Genomic DNA, 15,873 nt, shown 5'->3' on the forward strand with positions numbered 1-15,873 from the left:
TACTCCAAAATGGTGGAGTCGCGTTGGAGCAGGAGCGGCTGGGAGGCTATTTATCTCCGTAAGGGGCCTCCCTGCTCCCTGCAGCCCAGGGGTTAGGGTGCCCAGAGATCCCGGATTCCCTACCTCTGGATTAAGTGACCCGCCCTGCCCCTTTAAGACTTCCAAAAAGCACCCGCCCAAACAAAACAACGCCCACCAAAAAAAAGAAAAGAAATAAAAATTTTTTTAATTAAAAAAAAAAAAAAAAGCTGGTCGTTCGTTTTTCTTTATTCTGCGGTGCCAGCCTCAGGCCTCTGCTCACCGGTCTTTCTGCCCTGTTTCCCTAGTATTGGGGTCCCTATCCCTTTAAGACTTCCAAAAAGCACTCGCCAAAACAAAACAGCAAAAAAGCAAAAAAAAATGGTCGCGTGCTTTTCTTATGCCCTCTGTCGCCCAGCCTCCAGTGCCTGCTCACTGTTCTTGCTGCCCTGTTTTCCTAGTATCGAGCGCCCTGCACTCTGGCCCGGATGGCTGGGGCTGGGTGTTCGGCAGTCCTGGGCTCCGTCTCCCTCCCGCTCTGCCTGCTCTTCTCCCGCCGGGAGCTGGGGGGAGGGGCGATCGGCTCCCGCGGGGCCGGGGCTTGTATCTTACCCCCTTCGCGAGGCGCTGGGTTCTCTCAGGTGCGGATGTGGTCTGGATATTGTCCTGTGTCCTCTGGTCTTTATTCTAGGAAGGGTTGTCTTTGTTATATTTTCATAGATATATGTTGTTTTGGGAGGAGATTTCCGCTGCTCTACTCACACCGCCATCTTCTGCCCCTCTCTGTACAGAAGCTTTTTAGCTTGGTATAGTCCCACTTGTTCATTTTTGCCTTTGTTTCCCTTGCCCAGGGAGATATGTTCATGAAGAAGTCACTCATGTTTATGTCCATGAGATTTTTGCCTATGTTTTTTTTCTAAGAGTTTTATGGTTTCATGACTTACATTCAGGTCTTTGATCCATTTTGAATTTACTTTTGTGTATGGAGTTAGACAGTCATCCAGTTTCATTCTCTTACATGTAGCTGTCCAGTTTTGCCAGCACCATCTGTTGAAGAGACTGTCATTTCCCCATTGTATGTCCATGGCTCCTTTATTGTATATTAATTGGCCATATATGTTTGGGTTAATGTCTGGAGTCTCTATTCTGTTCCACTGGTCTGTGGCTCTGTTCTTGTGCCAGTACCAAATTGTCTTCATTACTGTGGCTTTGTAGTAGAGCTTGAAGTTGGGGAGAGAGATCCCCCCCACTTTATTCTTCCTTCTCAGGATTGCTTTGGCTATTCGGGGTCTTTGGTGTTTCCATATGAATTTTTGAACTATTTGTTCCAGTTTGTTGAAGAATGCTGTTGGTATTTTGATAGGGATTGCAACAAATCTGTATATTGCTTTGGGCACGATGGCCATTTTGACAATATTAATTCTTCCTATCCAAGAGCATGGGATGAGTTTCCATTTGTTACTGTCTTCTTTAATTTCTCTTAAGAGTGTCTTATAGTTTTCAGGGTATAGGTCTTTCACTTCCTTGTTTAGGTTTATTCCTAGGTATTTTAATCTTTTTTGATGCAATTGTGAATGGAATTGTTTTCCTGATTTCTCTTTCTATTGGTTCATTGTTAGTGTATAGGGAAGCCACAGATTTCTGTGTGTTAATTTTGTATTCTGCAACTTTGCTGTATTCCGATATCAGTTCTCATAGTTTTGGAGTGGAGTCTTTAGGGTTTTTTATGTACAATATCATCTCATCTGCAAATAGTGACAGTTTAACTTCTTCTTTACCAATCTGGATTCCTTGTATTTCTTTGTTTTGTCTAATTGCTGTGGCTAGGACCTCCAGTACTATGTTGAATAACCATGGGGAGAGTGGCCATCCCTGTCTTGTTCCCGATCTCAGAGGAAAAGCTTTCAACTTCTCGCTGTTCAGTATGATTTTAGCTGTGGGTTTATCATATATGGCCTTTATTATGTTGAGGTACTTGCCCTCTATACCCATTTTGTTGAGAGTTTTTATCATGAATGGATGTTGAATTTTGTCAAATGCTTTTTCAGCATCTATGGAGATGATCATGTGGTTTTTGTCCTTGTTTTTGTTGATGTGGTGGATGATGTTAACGGGTTTTCGAATGTTGTACCATCCTTGCATCCCTGGGATGAATCCCACTTGGTCATGGTGTATGATCCTTTTGATGTATTTCTGAATTCGGTTTGCTAATATTTTGTTGAGTATTTTTGCATCTACGTTCATCAGGGATATTGGTCTGTAGTTTTCTTTTTTGGTGGGGTCTTTGCCTGGTGTTGGTATTAGGGTGATGTTGGCTTCATAGAATGAGTTTAGGAGAATGGGTATTATGTCTTCTCTGTGTGTCTGATAAAATTCCGAGGTGAATCCATCTGGCCCGGTGGTTTTGTTCTTGGGTAGTTTTTTGATTATCTGTTTGAATTTTTTAAAAAGATAGCTGATCATACTGATCATACTCTTACATACATATAGGGAATATCTGGAATTATGCCAAAGAAGTTGTTAGTGATGTTTATTTCTGCACCCTAGAATTGGGTTGGAAGACTTTTACTTTCTACTGGATGTCCTGCACAGTTTATCCTTTTTACATGAGCATATACTAACTACTTTTTTAATTTTAAAACCTCCATAGGTAACTGATCCTTGCCCACCTCTGTTAGGCCTAAGGTGTTGCTTTAGCAGTGGAATGATTTTATAGTCTTATTGGAGTAGCACAGAAGGACTCAGGTTGATGGGTGTCCTTAATGGCAGGCTTTAGTGTTGAAGTCATCAACATTGCTCGGATGATGCTGTGTCTTCTCTTCTGAGATGATGATTATGCACTGTATTTTGCCCCTTCCCACCAGTGAGGTTTTAAAAGAGGAGTTGAAACATTAGAAAAGTGATTACCCAGACATTAATATTCACTAGTGAAAATTCTTCTTGCCTCTGCCTCTCACTGGTGTCTTACGCATTAAGGAATGCAGTCTAGCTTTTGAGACTGGTAGTTTTCTCATAGAATTGTAGTTGTCTACACTGAGGGTACAGGTCAGGGCATCAAGGCACAGAATTCCATTGCTGAGGACCCACAACTGTTAATGGCAAACCAGTTCTAAAACCCAGCTCTTGTGACTTTGTCCAGTTATTGCCTGTTCATTCTTTCATACCGCTTTTCTTTTGAGCATGCCCAGGAGGAGGGGGAGGGATGGCAGGGATCTAGTATCATGCTCCCATCTTGAAATAGTGATGCAGATGCAGTGGGGAAAGCTTTGTCTTCTCCCTCCCTTCCCACAAAACACTGGAAATTTCTTTGGCCGTCAAAAAGCACCCTTTGTTCCAGAGAAAGGAGAACCCTAACCTGAAGGCTCATAGTTCGTGAGGTAGTGAAAATGTTTTAAATTTTTATTAATAACCTCTCAAGTAATTGTTTTGTACAGTTATTTACCCACTTTCAGTGGCTGATAATGTACAAGGAAGTTTTTTGTCAGTTTTTAAAAATTTGTTAGATTTTGTTAGTATAATTGGTAGATATTGCTGAACTCTAGGTAATGAATGTAACTGAATTAAAGAAGACATTTTTGTAATTTAAAAAATGAGCTTTGTTTTCTTCTAGTCTAATGGATGGGATCCCAATGATATGTTTCGATATAATGAAGAAAATTATGGTGTAGTGTCTACATATGATAGCAGTTTATCTTCATATACGTAAGTTTAAAATTTTTGCTTTTATTGCATTTGTCTTTGATTTTCATCATCTTAAATTATGATGTTGAATAAATGTCTCTGTTAGTTTTAAGTTAAACAATTATGTAAAAGAATCCTGTTAACTACCTAGCCTGATAAATTCCCATTAAAACAGAGAATAAGTGTAGTTTAACTATACCCTAATTTTATGCCCTATATAAATTATGTTTTTTTTCTGTTTTTTTTTTTTTTTCTAGGGAAAACATAACAAAAAGTTTCAGCTTTTGATTTATACATAAGTAGACCATTGTAACTGTCTTACACTTTTACCAGCATTTAAAACTCTAAATTCTCTTAGTAGTTGACTATAACAGTTACATAAGATATGACTTTAAAACACTCACTTTGCTTTTTCTTTTCCTCATCTTTCAGAGTACCCTTAGAAAGAGATAACTCAGAAGAATTTTTAAAACGAGAAGCAAGGGCAAACCAGTTAGCCGAAGAAATTGAATCAAGTGCCCAGTATAAAGCCCGGGTGGCCCTGGAAAATGATGATAGGAGCGAAGAAGAAAAATACACAGCAGTTCAGAGAAATTCCAGTGAACGTGAGGGCCACAACATAAACACTAGGTATTTAAAGGAAATCATGGTGCAGTATTTTGGATACACAACTCAAGGTCTGTGTGAGAAGGTGTATTGTTATTATTACATTTCATCTTCCTTTAACACAGCTTAGGTAGAGAATGCAAATGGAAAGAAATGGTTTAAGATTCTGCTAGAGAAAAGATTACAGTAATCTTGGAAAATATTTTTTGAGCATCAGCTCTGTGGAGCCAAGTGTTGGATATATACAGTGATGAGCAAGCCAAGGTTTGGAAGAGTTCATTAAAGAATAATGATCAACTTGGTGGGGGGCAGTGGTGCATGTAACGTATTAACTATTCAATATGTTTTGCTAGATTAGAGGTATGTTCAAATTACTAGTAACATCAGAGTGAGGAGGAGCTAGCATAACTTGTGGGGTCAGAAAAAGCCTCATGGAATTCGTGACATTTTGTGATAGGACAGTAGATCTGTCTGCCACTCAAAAGTAAGAGAGGAATTCCTCACATGACTAGAAGACATGTAAAGGAACCTGGTCAGCTGGGAGCAAGGCTGGCTGTTTCCTATGTCTGGAATACAGCTGCAGGTTGAAGGTGCAGTCTGGGCAGCTGGTGATATGAACGGAGGTGAGAAGGACCATGTGTGTCCTGTTAAAGAGCACCTTGTAGGCAGTGGGTGGGATGAATGAACTCTGGAACACTGAGAACTGGCTGGAACATGGACATCACTTAGTGTATTGAAATACAGTTCAAGTGTGAGAACTTGGTAACCAGTTAGACCAGACCTGGTGATAGAAAGGTTAGGAAAAACAAGGGGTGATCCTGAGATTTTTGATAGCTAAGTGGATTGATGGTTGTCCTTGTAATGGAGATAGAAAACATGGAGCAAATGTGAGAGTATTCAGTGCATCCATTTGAGCAGTTTATTACATTTGAGGGGCTTGTGAGCCTTGAATTTATTTATTCATAAATGTATTGAGAAACACCTGCCAGAGAAAGATACACATCCTATCTCCAAGGCACTTGCAGCTTAGTCTGGTGATTTGAATTAAAGTGTTCAGTAGCAAATGTTGGGAGTGTGGGACTGACAAGGTTTGGGATTCATCAGCATTGTTGGTATTGGATGAAAAACCGTGAAAAACAAATGAATAGCCACAAAGAGAAGAGATCTCAGAAAGAAGAACGTTTCCGGAAAATAGACTGTGATTGATGGAATCAGCCATAAATAGAATCAGCCAAGTAGGATGAGAATAAACACACATCTGTTAAATTTTGCGCTTAGGAGGAGAATCTGAAGGAAAGGAAAGGCCAGAGACTAGAAATCAGCGTAAGATGGAAGGGTAAGATGGAGACAGGGGTGTCTGTGAGTGAGGCAGTTTGCTTTAAGTGCTAAACATTTTTTTAACAAGCATTCCCTTCTGCCTGAATTACTTTTAGATTGTTTCGTTGGCCTGGTACCTATTAAGACAAAATGATTTAGAGACTCTCTCATTTTCAGGGAAAATAAATATATTCCTCCTGGGCAAAGAAATAGAGAAGTCATATCCTGGGGAAGTGGGAGACAGAGTTCACCGCGCATGGGCCAGCCTGGATCGGGCTCCATGCCATCAAGATCCACCTCTCATGCTTCAGATTTCAACCCGAGTTCTGGTTCAGACCAAAGAGTAGTTAATGGAGGCAAGTATTTTGACCAAATTTGTCAGTCATCAATCAAATACAGTTTTCTAAAAAATATTTAAGTTTACATAATTGATAGGTATGTGCACCTTCAGTGATTTCTGTGGAGTAGTTTTTACTTCAAAACTAAAGTTTGCCTTGTGGATATCGAATTAATAAAATCAGTGATAATTAGTATAAGTCATTGGCATATGTGGTATTTATATGATGAAAATCTCATGTATTAAAGTGCTAAATTTAATCAAAGACATTGACTTGGCCAAAACATACTCCACATACAAAGAAATTGGAAACTTTGAGTAGGTTCTCAGTTTTAAAAGCACTGGATGGTAAAATTATTTGACATAGTTTATATGGAAAATTCTTAATCTGTGTGAAATACTCAGTGGTTGATAAAGGTTTATTTTTATTAACTGATTATATCTGTATATTCTGCTTATTACTTCAAGAAAAGATCTGAGGTAACCTGGAATACCAGACATGACCAAGAGTCAGGTAAAGAAGGTGAAGAAAAAAATATGCTTAAAAAACACAAGAACTCACAGTGTACAGGTGGATGTTGTAGTTTAGTTTCAAGTATTAGAAGTAAAAAAAATTTACATCTTTGGTAGGAAGATAATTTTCTCTATTACCTCTAAATCTGGATTGAATATATAGTTCATAGGTCATGGATATTTCATATGAGTCTGGGATACTGGATGGCAGTACTGTTGGTGGTAAGGAAGTACAGTAATTAATAATAGCAATAATATGTTACTAAAAATGGGAGTTTAATTATAGATATTTAAGGTTGGAAAGTTAAAAAAAATAGAGAACACTTAAGTTTCCAATTTCATTTGTTTTCGCTGAGTCTTTCTCCAGAATTCCTCTCCAAATGAACACTCTTGAGTATTTTCTATAAGTATTGGGAGTGAAATTTCTTTGCTCACTGAGTAAGGAATTTTAGTTGTTCATGAACAGAATTCTCAATGTAAAAAACCTGAAGGGGGCTGGGGAAGTGTATATACTCAAGTGTGTGGAATGTTATGGAGAGGAGACCTGGACTTTTCCCTAGATTCAGGTAAGTGATGGGTCATATTCCACATTAGTTGTATTTTGACCTGTGCGTATCCATCAGTGTCAGTTTATATGGTGATGACTGCTCTGTAGTTGCATTTATTCTAAGCAGTCTCTCAAATAACTGTTTAACTGTATAATTAAGAAGATTCCCCCTTCTTTTTCTAATTTGATAAGATTAAAATATTTTTTGAAAAGGTAGTGAATATTAACCTTTGTCACTCCTGTGACTCTGGAAAATAGAAGTAATGTTTTTTTATTTTTAGTTAAATGGACTTGCTTACTGAGGTTTCACACTGAACCTTACATTCAAGTGTGAACTAGGCAAAAATCACAGATGTTTAAAAGAAACCAGCATTTTTAATGGGATATAATAGCTGCTATTTATTTTATTATGTTTCAAAAGTTAAAACAAATAACAGTAAGTAGTCTTATTCCTGAGTTTTATAATTTATTGTGTGAAATTATCTAGTGTATGTTATATTCCTTTTATATTCCTTTTAACAATTACTGAGAAAAAGTTACAGAAGCAGGATTAATAGGCGAAGTCTTAACTGTCTTCTTCAGTAGTATGTGTAGATCCTAATTAACCCTTTGGGAACGTGTATTCATTTAAACAGACTTAATTTTAAGGAGGTTAAAGTAAAATGTGAATTTATGTCAGTTAAGTTATGCTAAAACTTAGCACAAATCAAATGACTGTCCTCAAAGGGTTAAAATGTACAAGAAATCATTTTTGTCATTTTACTTTTTTTCTGTTTACTTTTTTCCCTCATTTTTTTCTTTAGTTTTTATACTTTCCTTCATATCATTTGTTCTGTCAGGTGTTCCCTGGCCATCGCCTTGCCCATCTCCTTCCTCTCGCCCACCTTCTCGCTACCAGTCAGGTCCCAACTCTCTTCCACCTCGGGCAGCCACCCCTACACGGCCGCCCTCCAGGCCCCCCTCGCGGCCATCCAGACCCCCGTCTCACCCCTCTGCTCATGGTTCTCCAGCTCCTGTCTCTACTATGCCTAAACGCATGTCTTCAGAAGGTACAATACCACAATTTGTTCATGTTTTTGTTTGTCTTTGTTTAACTCCTATGTTAGTTTATAATTACAAAATAGTTTCCTCTTCATTATTTAATAACCTATGATTTCCGTGTTTTAACTTAAGTTTATTAAAGCTATTTCTATTAACCTTTTGTTCATTAGAGAGAAATTTGATAAATGCTGTGTGACGTTATGAACTATCCTGAATTGTAAGAATGGGGTGTATCTCTGCCTGGTAATGATGCTCTCCTGCAGCCCCAGAAGTCCTACTCCAGGGCCTTCTCCCTCCCAGTTTACACTGTACACAGTGGTTAATGGAAATAAACTTTCTCCATCCAGTGCTGGACTTTGTGTAGAACCTATCATTCCATAGTTCCTTGACCCCAAGGTACTAGTGAACCTACCTGTTGGCCAGAAGCACGAGTGGTAGCATAGGGGTCCTCTGGAGAGGGGCATTCCATGTAGCTGCTTTGTGTGTCTGCCCTTAGATGTCAATCCAGAGTTTGGTTTTATGTTTGGGAATTTAAAAAAAAATTAGCTGTGCAATATTTATAATAAAAATATACTTTAATCTATAAGAAGTCCTGATCAAAGATAAAATTGTTACTAAAAACCATATGAGTTAGAATCTTTAGGGATTTTTTTTTTTGGCCCTTGTCAAAAAAAGAATAAAATCCTGTAATTGTCATTCAGTATTTGATGCTAAATCCAGCATTGCTACATCTCAAATGTAGGGATGTATTGTAGAAAGGTCACATTTTAGTTTAAATGCAGTACATAAATTAAAAACCTGTTTTTTGAGTAATAATGTCCTCTTGATATTATTTCAGAGTATGTTAAAATTTTGATCTGATTTGTTAATTAAAATTGTAGTTGATGATAGCTTATGTTGAGACTAATAATAGTTTTCTGGCATAAAGTGCTTCTCTGGAGAAAACTATCTTGGTTGCTTTTTAATAAATTGTTGCCATCCAGTCAGGGAAGTCATGTGATCTTGATTAATGGGGCTAAATTCAGAAAAGCCGTTGTACTGATTTTCAAGGTGACTTCCTTACTCAGAAGTGTCTGTAATGGTGGCCACTAAATGGAAAGTTAAATTTTGTTCAAGTGTTTTTAGCAGTCCATTTGTTTGAGTAAGTGATGTTCAGATCATGAAAATGTTAGATAAAATGACTGTGAGTGGACCATTTTTACTGCAGTGAGACGTAAGGCTTGCTTGTGGGCTGTCATGCAGAAGCACACCTTCTGCATGTTCAGGGATGCTGCACTAGTCCATGTTTCTTTTTAACAAATTTGGATTAAAATACATTTTCTAGTGTCATATAGTTAGTTGACAGTGAAACAGTGTTTAAGTGTGAACTTCAAAAGTAAAACCATTAAATATAGTGCTTTTCTGCATTTGATATAGGAGAGTATGTTTTGTTCCTGTATTTTATATATATATATATATATATATATATATATATATATATATATATATATATATATACCAAAAAGAATGAATTTTTAAATGTTTCAGTTTGATTGCATTGAGCTATGCCAACTGACTTTCTTGGTCTTTTTCTATAAAAGGATATAAAAAATGTGTATAAATATGCAAATACCCACTTCTTAAATAATTCTTTGATATAAATAATTATCTCCTATTGAGAACTATAATATATATAACATTAACATTCTTATGGAGATTGTGTCCATGATTATATTCCAACTGAGGATGCAAATTAATTTGACATTCTAGAGAGTTTGGCAGCAAGGCGTGAGGGTGAGGAACCTTAGCTTTGACATTAAGAAAGAGTTTTGCTGAGTGTTAGCACTGTCAGGCTTCTCTGGAGAGAGCCATCTGTCTGGCCACTGATTCACCTGTTTTGTTCAAATGCACAGTAGATTTCTTTAGAAATAGAAATCACTAGTGGGGTGACAGAACTAGTAATACAGAGTTTTGACAGATCGTATAATGTAAATTTCTTCCCCAAATGTCGATTATTGACAAGTCATGCCTTAGCAGTACAGTGTTCAGCTTACAGCCTGTTGGGAAAGTCTGAGAAACTACTTACAAGTGAGGGCTGTTTAAGCCATGGTTTGTAAAATTAATTACAATGGCAGAAGAGATAAACTAAGATTTTTGGAAAATTTTGTAGTGGTATGTATATATATTTTTAATAGTATAAAATATGTAGGAGTTAACAGTCTTTTGTTTAAAAATGTATTTTTTTCTAACTTTAGAAGTAATGTAGATAGGGAAAAAGCTAAACGTGTGGTATAATAAAAGTTACTGCATCATGTAGCCATAATTTCTATTAAAATTTTACTATATTTGATTTTTATATGCATACAAATAATGGAATAGATAAAATAAATTACTGAAATCTTAGAAGAGTTATGACATCTTATTGTTTGATTTCTTACCACCAACTTCATCCTTCCCTTTCTGTAAAAATAAAGGGAAATAAAATTTACTTCTAGAACTTTGTGGCACTCCATAAGATAATTTTGGAAGAATATGTAAAAAATAAGTAATCATTTTTATTTTATTTTTTTAACTAAGAAACTCTAGAGAGAGGAGGTTCGTGTGTGTGAGTGTGTGCGTGCGTGCATATGAGAGAGAGAGAGAGAGTGAATGGGGTGTGTGTACTTAGCGAACAGTACTGCTGATAGACATTGTGGCATTTATGTGATGTTCACTGTTCCTTTCTTAGGGCCTCCAAGGATGTCCCCAAAGGCCCAGCGACACCCTCGAAATCACAGAGTTTCTGCTGGGAGGGGTTCCATTTCCAGTGGCCTAGAATTTGTATCCCATACCCCATCAAGTGAAGCAGCTGCTCCTTCAGCAGCAAGGACTAGTCCTGCGGGGGGCACCTGGTCATCAGTGGTCAGCGGGGGTAGGTAACACTTAGAACATAACGATGGTGTTCATTTTGTAATTCTAAAGGGCTGAGCTCAAGCACTCGTTGAGGAAGTATAAGTGCATACGTTAAAAATAGTGGAATTACCAGGAATTGGAAGCTTGTATTTTTATTCTGGGCTCACCATATATTCACCGTATGTTAGAGCAAATTATGTGACCATTCTGAATTTCAGTTTTCCCAATGAGTAAAGTAATTTTTGCCTAGTCTACTTCATGGACTTGTGATGAGATTCATATGAAGTTCATAAGTATGTATGTATCTTAGAGTTTTATAAAGTACAACTCAAATATGAGGTAAATACAGAATGTAACACCATTTGGAGGGACCGTATTTCTGATCTTCTTGGCAACTTTGTTCATTGATTCATTCCACAAACATTTATTTTGGGTTTACAATGCTGTGTGTTTCTATAGCATCTGTATATGGCACTAAGGAATGTGCTGACAATAGCTATAAAAATGTAAAAAAATAACTGACAAGATCATAGTTAGGCTAAGGCTACTTTTACTACTTAATGTTTTGCTTCCATTGTAACTGGCGGATTAGAGCATGCAGTGAGGGCAGTTTTTTGGTCATAATCTATTTTAATCAGTGTATAGAACCTTTAAAAGAGAAAAGATCTTTAAGCCTAAACAAAAATATATCCAACTCTATTAAATGTCTTTAGTTGGTATATACTAATCATCATCATGTATATTTTATTGTAAATCCTTTGCACTTTCTATTTTCTTCTTTGGTCTTCAATGTTAGGAAATAGCAATTCAGTTAAAATGCAGTTCCTAAAATCTTTGTTTCTTCAGTTGTACCATTAATCATTTGAACTTCTTAGATGATCTGGAAATGAATTTTGAGAGTAACAAAATGGTTTTAGAAGTGAAAGTAAAAACGGTCCTTAGAGATACATGCAGAGCAGTGTTATAGGTTCGCTTTTTACATAAATTAGGAAAATGACAACTGTTGAATAATAGCTTCCTTCCATGTCCTTTGTAACTTAAAACAGTAAAGAACCACTAAGGTGAAACAGATTGAACTATTTTCTCTAAATCTTTGTATCTGAGTTCTACAAAGAGGTTAATAATAATGGAATATGAAATCTATTAGTTATTTTGAAGTCATGTGGAATATGAACCCCTGCTTGGATTATCTTCCCCTTTTGACTGAATTGGGTCCCTGATTACCTTAGTTACTGCAGAATGGATCTTGATATGGCAAGAGAGAATATACAGGAGTGGCAGTAGCTGCTGAAAGGTGTTTATTATTTGTTGGAGGAACAAATAAGCCTGTTTGTTTGGATTCTCCCCTCCCCCCAACACACACACCATTTTTGAAGATAAACTCTCACTTTTTAGTAGAGAATGTTGCTGTCATTATCTTAAAAAGTGGTATTTACCCTGCCTTAACAATTGAGTTGTTAACTTTATTTGAAATACTCCCTTTTACAATTAATGTATTTCACTAGAAGAAACTACAGTTGTACTTGGGTATTAGTAATTGCTATTGTTCTTCAAATATTTGTATTTTTAATCCACTACCACTATTCCTAAAACTTTGGAAAAGAAAATGGAATAATGGGATAAAGAGTAATTGGGATGGGGGTTGGGTAGGACTATTTTACCTAGATCTTCAGAGAAGCTTCTTTAAGGAAGTGACATCTGAGCTGAGAATGTAATGGATAACTTTTCTTTTTCCAGTTCCAAGATTATCCCCTAAAACTCACAGACCCAGGTCGCCCAGACAGAACAGTATTGGAAATACTCCTAGTGGGCCAGTTCTTGCTTCTCCACAAGCTGGTATTATTCCAACTGAAGCTGTTGCTATGCCTGTTCCAGCTGCATCTCCTACTCCTGCCAGTCCTGCATCCAACAGAGCTGTTACCCCATCTATTGAGGGTATGTAAGAAGGGGCTTCTGGATCCATAATGGTGCTTGTGAAATTGTGTTAGAGTTTAACATTTAATGAAAAAATGCCATGTTGTTTTATTCATAGGTATGTATTTGAGTGTCCATTTAAAATTTTATGTAAATAAAGTTAGTTACTACTACTAATGTTATGCATATTACTCTTGAATGTCTGTTAAGAGGGTTAACATTCCTGGGTATTAAAATATCAATATCAGTAAAATTATTGGTGTTTCATACATCTACAAAGGAGAAAAACCTCTGTTTAGATGGAAATCTTTTTTTGCAAAAATGTGATAAATTGAAATTGTTGAATATTTTCCTGTTTTACTTTTCTAACTTTTAACCTAACCATGAATCCAAAAAAAAAATTTTTTTTTTCTAGCTAAGGATTCCAGGCTTCAAGATCAGAGGCAGAACTCTCCTGCAGGGAATAAAGAAAACATGAAGCCCAGTGAGACATCACCAAGCTTCTCCAAAGCTGAAAATAAAGGTCAGGCTTTAAGAAGTCTTTAGATATAAATGTAGAAATAGGAAGGAGTGTATCTAATCTCATGCCCAATACAGAGTACTTTTCTTAGTATTGTACATATTTAAATGCATAATTTGACAAATGCCAAAATCTCTAATATATTCAAATTTTTATTAGTTTGATAATTAATAGACCTTATTTTCATTTCTAACATCCCGTCTTAAAAGAAATTGAAGTTAAGGACTAAAAATAAATCTGTATTTAACACTTCTTAATTTTACAGGTATATCACCAATTGTTTCTGAACATAGAAAACAGATTGATGATTTAAAGAAATTTAAGAATGATTTTAGGGTAAGTTATATTGACTAATGAATTAAAATTTTAAAAGCTGCTAAACATTACTAAGACTTTTTATACCATTTATTTATAAAAATGCATTATATACCCAGAAACATCAAATTGTGTGTGGAAAGCTAAACATTCTTAAAATTTTCTTTGCCCATGCTTTTAAGTGGGGTAACTAAAATCATGAGATTTGATAAGAATAATACACTGATAAGATGTCAAATGAAAGAGTATGTAATTCTCACATTCAAAGCCACCATAATGTAAACTATTGCTTGGTGTTCATCTGATAATTTTATTCAGTGAAGAGTAAAGCAAGGTCAAGGCATTAATTATTTGATGTGGTGAGTGAAGATGTACTGGACCCTGGTGTTCTTAGGTAGTTGCATATTTACACTTTGTACACAAATATATTGTGGCAGAAATCTTGCTATGTCACTTCTGTATTTTAAGACTTGCCAAACCTATTCTAATCTCTCCTGGGTGACTATATTGTTCTTTTGCACAATATTTAATATACTGTGCATCTCAAGATAAATTTTGGAGACCAACTCAAGAAATCAGCTGGAAACTTAGCTTCTTAGAGGGAAAAAATCTGATCATATCAGGCTTTGAGAAAATGGCTGCTTAAAAAAAAAGATGAGTGAATCAAAGGGAAAAGGAAACCTTTTCCTACCTTGTGTTCTAGCCTCCTAAAAATGAATAATTTTTACTGGTAGCTTCATTCTTGACTTACTGGCACCATTCAAGGTATTATATATTCTCTCATACCTTAGCACATTTATCCACTCAGCTTTAATGCTATTAATAGTTGTAAATTTTAATTTCAATTTTTTAGGCTATGGTTAACACATGGACATGATACAAAGGGTAATGACCAAAAGCCCAGATGCCTACTAGTCAGCTTAGATCAGGCCCTCCAACCCCGTTAAAGTCTTATGTGTACTTGCTGTGCTCAGCTGCATATGCCTGCCAGAAAGAAGGGTCTTCTTTACTGTGCACCTCTTTACTGCATATGACTTGATTCCTAAGCAACAGATGATGTTACTTTGCATAATCTTGAATTTGATAAAAACAGTGTCCTGCTGTGGGTATTCTTGGCCTTTTGCTTTTATTTCCAAGCCCTTTTTTATGTTAATCATTCAGTCCCTTCTTACAGTACACTTGCATTGAATTTATTGTGTTATGAAGGAAAGAAATATTTTACTTGAACTGTATGATTTAGTATATTTTTGCAACAGTTTTATTGAGATATAATCTATATGTCATACACTTTAGCCATTTAAAGTATACAATTCAGTGATTTTTAGTGTATTCACAGAGTTATACACCATTACCACAGCCAATTTTAGAACATTTTTTCACCCCTAAGAGAAACTCCATATGCCCTAGCACTCCTCATTTGCTTTCAAATGCTCCCTGTGTCCCACCAGGTCCTAAATAACAGATCTACTCTGTCTCTGTGAACTTACCTATTCTGGACATCTTATGTATGAATGGAATCATACATACAATATGTGGTCTTTTGTGACTGGCTTTTTTCACTTATCATCATGTTTTCAAGGTCCATCCACATTGAGCATCTGTCAGCACTTCATTTCTTTAGTGGATAAATAATATTTCATTATTTATGCATAGACCACATTTTATTTGTCCATTCATCAGTTGATGCCCCTTTGGGTTGTTCCAACTTTGGGGCTATTAGGAATAATGCCTCTGTGAACATTAGTGTACAGTTTTTGTGTGAACATATGTTTTCATTTCCCTTGAGTATAAACCTAATGGCGGAATTTCTGGGTCCTCTGGTAACTCTTACGTTTAACCTTTTGGGGAAAATTTCTGAACTGTTTGCCAATGAGGGTTTCTCTTTCTCCACATTCTTATCAACACTTGTTATTGTCTGCCTTTTTTGTGATAGTCATTCTAGTGGTATCATTGTGGTTTTGATTTGCATTCTCTGATGGCTAGTGATGTTGAGCATCTTTTTATGTGTTTATTGGCTATTTGCATATCATCTTTGGAAAAATGTGTATTCAGATCCTTTGCCCACTTCTAAAATTGAGTTGTCTTTTTATTATTGAGTTGTAAGAGTTCTTTATGTGGTCTGTTTACAAATCTCACATCAGGTAACATGGTTTGCAAATTTTTTCTCCTGTCCTATGGGTCGTCTTTTCATTT

At 36.2% G+C, this 15,873-nt stretch overlaps 1 protein-coding gene across 7 annotated transcripts in view; it reads left to right on the plus strand.

Moving 5' to 3' along the window:
• Positions 1–15,873, plus strand: part of ATXN2 (ataxin 2) — a 125,958-nt gene that overhangs the window by 69,478 nt on the left and 40,607 nt on the right. For all 7 annotated transcript variants that reach the window (XM_036929422.2, XM_057491882.1, XM_057491881.1 and 4 more), the window contains exons 7-14: positions 3,629–3,720; positions 4,132–4,329; positions 5,800–5,978; positions 7,859–8,068; positions 10,768–10,950; positions 12,669–12,866; positions 13,261–13,368; positions 13,631–13,701. In XM_036929422.2, coding sequence (XP_036785317.1) covers positions 3,629–3,720; positions 4,132–4,329; positions 5,800–5,978; positions 7,859–8,068; positions 10,768–10,950; positions 12,669–12,866; positions 13,261–13,368; positions 13,631–13,701 — 1,239 coding nt within the window. The remainder of the gene's footprint in view (positions 1–3,628; positions 3,721–4,131; positions 4,330–5,799; positions 5,979–7,858; positions 8,069–10,767; positions 10,951–12,668; positions 12,867–13,260; positions 13,369–13,630; positions 13,702–15,873) is intronic.

Source organism: Manis pentadactyla, chromosome 14 (assembly GCF_030020395.1).
Source record: "Manis pentadactyla isolate mManPen7 chromosome 14, mManPen7.hap1, whole genome shotgun sequence".
Classification (NCBI taxonomy): Eukaryota; Metazoa; Chordata; class Mammalia; order Pholidota; family Manidae; genus Manis; species Manis pentadactyla.